General features: G+C 49.7%; 1 protein-coding gene across 3 annotated transcripts in view; it reads right to left on the bottom strand.

Moving 5' to 3' along the window:
- Positions 1-8,894, bottom strand: part of MAOB (monoamine oxidase B) — a 91,202-nt gene extending 82,308 nt beyond the window's left edge. The window contains exon 1 of one of the 3 annotated variants that reach the window (XM_081808972.1): positions 8,875-8,894. Coding sequence is in view for 1 of the 3 variants with exons in the window: in XM_081808971.1 (XP_081665097.1) it covers positions 8,662-8,707 (46 nt within the window). In the remaining 2 variants the exon portion in view is untranslated. The other 2 variants (XM_081808971.1, XM_081808973.1) reach the window with 2 other exon arrangements.
- Positions 8,895-9,665: the final 771 nt, after the last annotated feature.

The raw sequence follows: 9,665 nt of genomic DNA, 5'->3' as shown, positions 1-9,665 counted from the left end.
GGCTCCCTGCTTGGCAGGGAGTCTGCTTCGTCCTCTGACCCTATCCCCTCTCATGTGTTCTCTCTCTCATTCTCTCTCTCTCAAATAAATAAATAAAATCTTTAAAAAAAAAAAAAAAGAATCAGGATTACCCAATTCATTATCAGCAGCCGGTCACCTCTCAACCTGTTCCAGAATTTCTACCCATTTCCTGGCTTCTCTGGCTCCTCGGTTACCCTCCTCCACCTGTCAGGCTCATACCTGGCCACCTTATCTTTACAGCAAAAATTTTCAACGGCTCCCTCTTTCCAACCACAGAAAACCTATCTATTCACTTGGCTTTTCTTTTTTTTAAGATTATTTATTTATTTATTTGACAGAGAGAGAGCACAAGCAGGGGCAGCAGCAGAGGCAGAGGGAGAGGGAGAAGCAAGGCTCCCCCTGGCTTTTTTTTTTTTTTTTTAAGATTTTATTTTTAAGTCATCTTTACACCCAAAGCGAGGCTCGAGCTCACAACCCTGAGATCAAGAGTCACATGCTCTACCCACTGAAGCAGGCAGGCGCCCCATCACTTGGCTTTTCAATGTCTCACTGTTTGATCCTGCCCTCCTTCTACTAACTTTATTATCCACATCTCCCCATCCTATTATTCTTGCCTTGCTGGGCTTTCTACCTTCCTATGAATAGAAATACTAGCTGTTAACTGGAGCCTATAGCTCTATGATTTGTTTTATTCCTCCGACCTTTAAAACTTTTCTCTTCTTGTCTACCCACCCAATCCTTGACTGTTCATCAAGCACCTGTTCACATTTCATTCCCTTAATGACGCCTTCTCCAACTCCTTGGGTCTTCAATGATTTCTTCTATCCAACTTAGGCCTTGGGTTCCACAGTAAGGAGTTCACTTACATATTAATCTTATTCTTTTTATTATTATGTTCAATTAGTCAACATATAATACAACATCATTAATTGATGTAGTGTTCAACAATTCATTAGTTGTGGAACACTAGGTGTTATACGAAACTTACATATTATTTAGGTAAATAACCCAAGCTACACATTTAGGGATAGAGGGAGGATTTGAACCTAAGCCCTAGAGCCCTAGAGTCCTTGCCTTTAACTTCTGGGTTATCCTGCTTCCTTGAGAAGGTGAAAGGTTCGCTCCATTTTTTCTATAGGTTTCTAGCTGTGGAGCGTACTTTCTCTGGGTCCAAACCCTGGGAGGACCCATGAGCCTGATGGAGGGATTCTACCAATGTGATTCCATTTCTGGGAGCTAGAGTGGGCAGGGTTCCTTGCTAAACACCAGAGATGGGGACATAGACCACACGAAGTCCCGGATTTTGACCAGCCTATGCTCAGACGAGGGTTCACAGATGCTTAAACACGTCAGTAAACAGGTTAGTGAAATTAAAACTGGTAAGACTGTAGGTAAAATAGTCATAAAAATCCAAAGATGAAACTGGTTAGTGGTAGTTCCGATACAGGGTCACCTGCAACTGTACACATTTCGTTTGTCCCAGGTGCTGACTGACATCTGCCATTACACTATGGTCTTGTCACCTGTAATAATTTAAGTCACTAATCTTTTTTTTTATTTTTTAGAGAGAGAGCACGAGCGGGGGGGGGGAGTTGGGCAGAGGGAGAGGGAGAGAGAGAATCTTAAGATCTTAAGTAGCCTCCACACAGAGCACAGAGTCCAACATGGGACACAATCTCACCACCCTGAGATCATGACCTGAGCCAAAATCAAGAGTCAGACGCTTAACCGACTGAACTACCCAGGTGCCCCAATAGTCACTAATTTTAAATGTTATTCAAACCGTAGAAGTTCGAATTCCATATTCATCAGTCAAGCACATATGCATATATAGTGTGAATCTTGACAGGAATAAAGAAATGTACTAGCATATTCGAATTTGGTGATAACATACTAGTTGTCATTATGGATATCTGGAGAAATAACAGTTGGCCTGAAACATTTTGTGGACTTTAGTGTGTCAAAGGAACATGGAAGTGCAACTCGGGTCCAAAATGTTAAAGAAGTAAGTTAAAATTAGATGAGCTCATCACATTCATAGGATAAATTTGACCGGAGGGGCCACCTGTGTATTTACTGTCAAAAATACAGGGGGTGTCTCGGTGGCTCAGTTGATTAAGCACCTGCCTTAGGCTCAGGTCATGATCCCGGGGTCCTGGGATCAAGCCCCGCATCGGGCTCCCTGCTCACAGGAAACCTGCTTCTTCCTCTCTTCCCTGCTTATGCTCTCTCTCTAATAAATAAATAAATAAAATATTTTTTTAAAAATGCAGGAGGGGCACCTGGGTGGCTCAGATAAGCATCTGCCTTCAGCTCAGGTCATGATCCCAGGGTCCCCGGATCAAGCCCCGCATCGGGCTCCCTGCTCGGCGAGAAGCCTGCTTCTCCCTCTCCCACTCCCCCTGCTTGTGTTCCCTTTCTTGCTGTGTCTCTCTCTGTCAAATAAATAAATAAAATCTTTAAAAAAAATGCAGGAATCGCCAAAGCAAGCTGATTTTCAGCTACGAGCTGTAGTGTTTTAAAACCAATTTTGATAACATCCATTATCGGCCGCATTACTAAAATCCTCTCAATGTGTACATCTTTGCAGCCACGGGAGTGTGAACAAACGATGTCGAAACACATTCCAAGTTCGTGTCACACAGGAAGTGGCCCACTCTGATAATGGGCAAAGGTTAACAGACCGAACTAGCTGCTCCTGAGATGACATTTTCACTGGAAGCAGAAGAAATCAAACAAGGAAACAAATGCCAAACTGAGTAACAGTGGGGTGATCTTAACATCAACATCTGCCGGGCACCGAATGCATGAGAAGTGTTTGTAACAGAAATGCGTTCTGCAGTCAGAATTTCTCATGTCTTTCTTTCTCACACATATATCTTCAAAGTAATTAGAGTTTAAGATTGTTCTTCAAATTTTGCTGCTGGCTTTCTTGTATCTATCTGTGCGAGTAAATCATATACAAGCCAAGAAAGTAGGGCTGGGAGGCAGCATCCCTGTATGGGATAATAGTCCATGAATGTGTGTGCATGTGTGTGCGTGTGTGTGTATGTGTGTGTTACTGCATGCCCAGACACTAACCATTTCCTCAACCCGAAGTTCGACAGTGGAGTCGGCTGGCCTGGTGCCAGCGCAGATCCATCTGTGGTCAGTGGCCATTTGTCAGCCTGATGAACAATGATAACCAGTGTCTACCGTGTGCTTGCCGGATGCCAAGCCCTTTGCAGGCATTTTCTCATTTAATCCTCTCCACCGCTTTGCGAAGTGGATACCATGCTTATCCCTATCTTCTTTTTTTTTTTTTTTTTTTAAAGATTTTATTTATTTATTTGAGAGAGAGAGAGAGCACATGAGACGGGGGGAGGGTCAGAGGGAGAAGCAGACTCCCTGCCGAGCAGGGAGCCCGATGCGGGACTCGATCCCGGGACCCCAGGATCATGACCTGAGCCGAAGGCAGTCGCTTAACCAACTGAGCCACCCAGGCGCCCTTATCCCTATCTTCTGAATGAGAAAACGAAGACGTGGGAAGGTTACTGATGTCTCTCAAGGTGGCACAGCTAATTCATGGTGGAACCAGGGTAGACGCCGCGCTCTTAACCCTCGGCTCTAGCCCTGCCCTGTAGGACAGGGGGGCCTCAACCTCAACGCCCCGCCTGAAGCAGAGGAAATTGCTGCCACGGATACCGGCCAAGCCGAGCCCGAAACCTGGAGGATATAGAAGGATTCAGAAATCATGCCCCTAGTGGCGCCTGGCTCTGCCCACGTGGCCCAGCAGGCAGGCCCCTCCCACCGATGTGCCCCAGGTATTAGAATCAGGCAGAAGGTACAAGGCTTTGGCTTTCTTAACCCTCACAGAGCTGCTGGGAAAAGTCAAGCTCCTCACAAATGCTAACTCTTTGTTATTATTTATTATTAATAAGCAATTAATCCTGTTCCATGAATCAATAGTATTTGCATGTACTATTCATACATTTGTGATTATAATGAAGACAGGAGTTAGGTGGCTGGAATGAGGCCCGGGTCAGAATCTGAACACCCAGGCTGGGGTGCTGCTGATAGCCAGATCCGGGGCTGCCGAAGTTTCTCCTGATGATGAATATGGTGAGTCCCAGAGCCCCAGGTGAGCCTGAGCTCGGGAGGCCCCTCACTGGAGGGAGTAAAGGGATGGGGTGGGGCAGGAGGAGGCTGGAATCGGGCAGGTCCCTACTGATGCCGGCCCCCGCACCTCGCATCCTGTTGCTATCTTATAAATGCCGCACAGCAAGAAAAATCCTTAGTGGGTGAAGAAGAGGAAGTGATCGCACAGAAATGCCTACTTCTTCTCCCGCAGACTGAAAAATCCTAGCGACTCAACAAGGATATATTTTCCAAAAGGCATAAGCTGAAGCTGTAATGACTGGCTCGTACATTCTTTCTCATCCTAGCAACAGCCCCCTCGTGCTGATAAAGGCATTAGGAGTCTCATGTAGAAGATGAGGCCCCGGGGGGGGGGGGGGACGGGTGATGGAACTTTTATGGTGACACAGTAGGGAAGGGTAGGAAATGGGATCCCTCATGAGCCCATGTGACACTAAAGTATCTATTGTTTTCACACTGCCATGCTGGCTCTCTCTCTGTAGCCTCTCTTTGACGGGGATCTACAGATTTCCAGGCACTTCTGTAACACCATTATTTTTCAGAACATTCAGGTGGGTTCTAGGACCCCAGTGATGTCCTCCGGCTTTCCTCATCAAAGGCGAAGATGAAGTTTTGCCATTAACACAACAGGCCACATCCGCCTACTGCATCCTTCAATTCATGATCCCTCATAGGCCATCTGCAACAGTTCTTGCCCAGGCCGGGCCCACCAGCCCCTAGCAGGCTCCCTCCCCTGGCCCACACAGATCACCTGCCAGGCTGGTTTTGACTGTTGCAGGATCTCAGCCAAGTGCCAACCAACCTCAGATGGTTGAATCTCTTTTCTCAAGCCTGGCAAAAACGTCCTCCTTTCTGCTTCGAATTTCCCTTTTTTTTTTTTATTAGCTTTTATTTTGAGGATTGAGCAAGAGCCATTCCAGAATTGCAAAAGATAGTTTCCATGGTTTCACCAACCCAAACACAGGACAAGAAACAATATGCTGCCCTCCAGCTCCATGTGGGAAATGCTGTTACTCTGTCAAAACCCCAGAGATCACATGCTCCTTGGGCAGAAGAGATTTCAGGAGGTATGCATTTATAGGCCGCGCACATTTCTCAAGAAGCTATTCCACAACTTCCCCAGAATTTTTCAAACATCAAAAAAGAAAGTTGTACATTAACCAGCTGCACCTCCCTTAATTGCTCATCTAAAGAGAGCAACTAAAACTTGCTGACGGCTTGAAAAACTATCAGAGAGCTAGCAGAAGGTCCCAAGTTTAATAATTAACACATTTTAAAAACCAGAGCCAAATTCAGGCATTTCTAAACGTACATCACTGTGGTGGTCACCTACTAATCCTAAAATTCCAATCTGACCCCCTCTCCCGCCCTCCGTGTGATTTGGCGGGAAATGCAAAAGGGTTTGGAAGTCGGCGAATGTGAGTTTTGGATCCAATCAATTGCTACTTTGTCGGTGTGAAGTTAAAGGTCACCTCCCTGGGCTCCAAGGGCTCACAGCCCTAGTGGAGGGGAAGGTGAACCATTACAAACTCCTGGAAAAGAACCAGGGGGCAGGGGAAAGTAAAACAGAGGCATCTAATCCAGGGGGGATTCAGGAGGGCAGTCCTGGGAGACGATATCTCAGCCAGGGTGTGAGGTTAACTAAGTGTCTTTCAGCATCTGTTTCCTCCTCAAACTACAGAGAATGACTGAAACACCTTCCTCCCTTCCACCGCCCCCCCACACACCCCCAGCCTGTCCTGGGCGTCCTCGCTTCTCTCTCTTGGTTTCCTTCATTTCATTTGCTTCAGTGGCTTCAGCTAAAACTTCGCCGCCGCCCGCATCTGTGAGCCCAACTTCCTTCCTGCATTTCCACCTGCTAGACATCTCTCCCTGGCGTCCTCCCGGCACCTCTGACTCTCTGTGCTTCATCCTTCTCCCAAACCTGCTCTTCCCCGTCACGTCCCTCTTCTTGCTAATACCATCACCATATTCCAGTCACTTGACACCTGTCACTCTGTGAATGAAAAATCCTCAGTACTCATTCATTGACCACACAAAGAACTAAACCTGTTGGGGATGATGTACAAACCTCCCTACAATTCATCCCACCAGACCCCGCCCCCCCTCAATTCTCCACACTGAAGTTCTCGAGGTTTCCTAAATGTGCTACTGTGTTCTTTCAAGTTTGTGATTTTATATCAGCTGTTCCTCAGCTCCAAAGGCTTTCTACATCTAGTCTCCTACTGAACTCCTATTCATCCTTTAAGACCTGCTTCAAATGTCACCTCCTCTGTGAAGTCTGCCCAGATTTTTCTCAGGCAGAGTTCGACATTCTCTCCAATCACCTTCCCTGGGACTTTGTGCATGCACCACTAAAGCATCTTATCAGAGGTCATGAGTATTTATTGTTCAGGACTCTGTCTCCCATATTAGCTTGTGAATGCCCCCAGGGCAACATCCTTATAATTCATCTTCTATTCCCTTCGGGATAGGATGTAGAACAGGAAGTAAATGGTCATTGCATGAATGAATAATGAATTAATGAACAAATTCCTCTTGTGGCATGTACCACTTTCGACCCTGTATTGTCTTTGTTTGGGTATCTCATCTCCTTTCCTGGATGGACAAACCTTCCAGGGCAAAAGCAATATGATCCATTCTTGCGATGACCCGGTAATCTAGCTATGACTAATTGGTGTTGCCCTCATGCAGCAGATAAAGCAACTGAGTTAAGGCCTTGGAACCCTGCTTTCTTGGTTTTGAGAACAATGCCTATCCCATGTACTGTTCTTGAGAAAAGGCAGATCTATTCACCTGTCTCCTCTTTTGAGAGTTTGAGGGTGAATGCAGAGGTTCACTACTGCTTGCAAAAATAGCCAAACCCTGGTCTACCCTTCCTGAATGAGTCCAACATGACTAATTTGAGTGATCTTGAAGGTCTAGAGTATGAATCAGAAAGGGCAAAATAAGGGGGGGCGGAATAGAAAAACCTGAATCCATTAGACTTGGGGCAAATGCAGGACTTTGGGGGCCTGGCAAGAGAACCTTCAGTTTCTGTAAGATGGGATGTTATGCAAGGCAGCATCAAGAAGCACTGAGTAATATTTTCTAAAGCACCTAGGTAGCTATGTTTTTAAGTCCAAGTTCCTAGAGGAGAAAAATGCCAAAAATACTGACAGGAAAGAGAATCGATATAGCCTTGACCCACCTTAGCATGCCATTGTGCCTAAGAATCTATGTACCTGCAGCACCGGACACAGAGTCTGGCACGAGTGAGCTCAGGAGGGCCCCACAAACAGAAGTGGTAGCCTGAGATCTGACCCAGAGGTGAGAGGCCTAGAGCAGAGGGAGCAGCACAGAACCAGGATCAGCACCCAACATCCAAGGCCTTGGTTTACTCACCAGGTCCAGCAGAGTCAGGGCCCCTCTATCCTGCCCACTCCCGGGGAGCAAGGACTGACCTTGCTCCTGAGACCTGGCCAGGGCAAGTGTTGGCCAACACATCCATGGTTTGGGGAGGTGTCCTAATTACTCCGCAGGCACCAGGAGACCCTGGGATTTGGGCCTAAGCATCCCCACGGTTCTGTCAGGCTATTCTGGGAGCATTGCTTAATCCCACTAACCTCACGCCACATGGTCCGCCCTCCTCAGAAGGTAAGTTTCCCCACTGACCTCCATCCCTCCCTCTGGCTTCTGTCTTTGTGCCCTGTGGTGTCTCTGTGTCTCAGAGGGTGGTCTCTGTCCCCAACCCTGCCCATATAGGCTAGGCCAGAGTCAAGTTTCTCCATTCCAGCCCTGTTGGACTTGTTCACCCAACTTGTTCATCCTGCTCTAAGTGTGTGTGGGGGGGGGGGGAGGTGAGAGGAAAAGAGCTATTTGCCCCAAAGGACCGGCTGCCCCAGAGAGACCCATGACAATCACAGAAATACAAAGAGGCAGGCTCAGGACCGGTCTTTGACAATCGATCGCCCCGGGGGCCCAACCCCTGCTTTCGGACCCAGGAACTGTTCCAGGTCGTTTGCCTGCTACCAGAATTACAACACGTTGTGGTGCACGCCTGCTTCCAACGAGGGCGCAGAGCGTCCAGGTCACGTTGGAGCAAAGGACTGATCTTTGCTTGGAAAAAGTGACGGACCTTGGCGTCACCCCCTAGTAGAAATCTCTCGCCTGCCAGCCCCCTTTCTCCTTGCCTCGAAAATTCCCCCAAGCGTAGGCCTGGCAGCCTTCGGAGGGAGAAGTGCAAAGCCGGGCCCCAAGCTTTCCAGACTTTCAGCCCCCCGCTTCTGTCCAGGACCGCACCAAATCCTGCCCGCGAGGGAGGCTCCGTGCTCGGCGCTCGGGACCCGCGAGATCCCCGCCAGTGCGCAGAGAGTCTCGGGGGTGGGGCGGGCCGGGGCCAGCCCCCGCCCCCGCCCCCGGACCCTCGGCCCTCCGCCGCCCGCGCGCCTACCCCTCCCCCACCCCCGGGCGGCCGCCTGTCCGGGCGCAGGAGGAGGAAGGAGGGCCGCCGCCGCGACTGACCTGAGATGCCGCCCCCCACCACGACCACGTCGCATTTGCGGCTCATGGCGCTCGCCCCGCTCCGGGCCTCCCCGGTGCCCGCTGCTCGGCAGTCTGGGTCTCGGCCCCCGCCCGCCGCGCTGCTGCCCCCGCGCACTAGCGCCGCCGCCCAGCCGCTATATCGCCCGCCCCGGGCCCCGCCCCCGCCCCCGCCCGCAGCTCCACCGCCCGGACCTGGGGAGGACGGGCGCCGGGGGCGGAGAGATCACCTGGGGCCTGCAAGTGGGGGGGCGGAGGAGGGAGGGGGGAGGGGGCCTCCCGGGAGCCCTCAGCCCCCGGGCTCCTGCACAGTCTTTATTTCCCACGCGCCTCCCTCGTGCGCTGTCCAGCTGGTGGGCGGGGGGAGGGGGCTGGGAGGGTGGCGCGTGGGGATGGCTTCCTTCAACCCCCCACTTACTCCCCCAAATGGAGCAATACCAATAATAGCAAGCATTCACCGAGTGCTTTCCAGATCCCAGGCACCGCATTAAGCGCTTTGCATGCATGATTCCCGTTAAGGCTTCCAACAACCCATTTTACAGATGAGGAGAGCGAGATAAAAGTAGTGAGGGGCGAAGGGAAGATAAAAAAGCCAGTAAGAGGGGCGCCTGGGTTGCTCAGTCCTTAAGCATCTGCCTTCGGCTCAGGTCATGATCCCAGGGTCCTGGGATCAAGCCCCACATCAGGCCCCCTGTTCCGGGGGAAGCCTGCTTCTCCCTCTCCCACTCCCCCTGCTTGTGTTCCTTCTCTTGCTGTGTCTCTCTTTGTCAAATAAATAAATAAAATCTTTAAAAAAAAAAAAAAGCCAGAAAGAGAAAAAGTAAAAAGCAAGGTGGTTCTGAGACCCACTTTGATCCACAGAGCAGTATTGTCACTACCTCGGGATATACCTGGGAGGGATTCCCAGCCCCTCTCATCATCCTTCCAGAAACCCACCTTTCCCCGACTCCGCACCCCTGCCCTCATGCCGGCAATGAACTCAGGAA

Source organism: Leptonychotes weddellii, chromosome X (assembly GCF_054177405.1).
Source record: "Leptonychotes weddellii isolate Sample4059 chromosome X, ASM5417740v2, whole genome shotgun sequence".
NCBI classification, from domain to species: Eukaryota; Metazoa; Chordata; class Mammalia; order Carnivora; family Phocidae; genus Leptonychotes; species Leptonychotes weddellii.
Note: the sequence above shows the minus strand (reverse complement) of the source record. Positions and strands in the feature narration are given on the sequence as shown.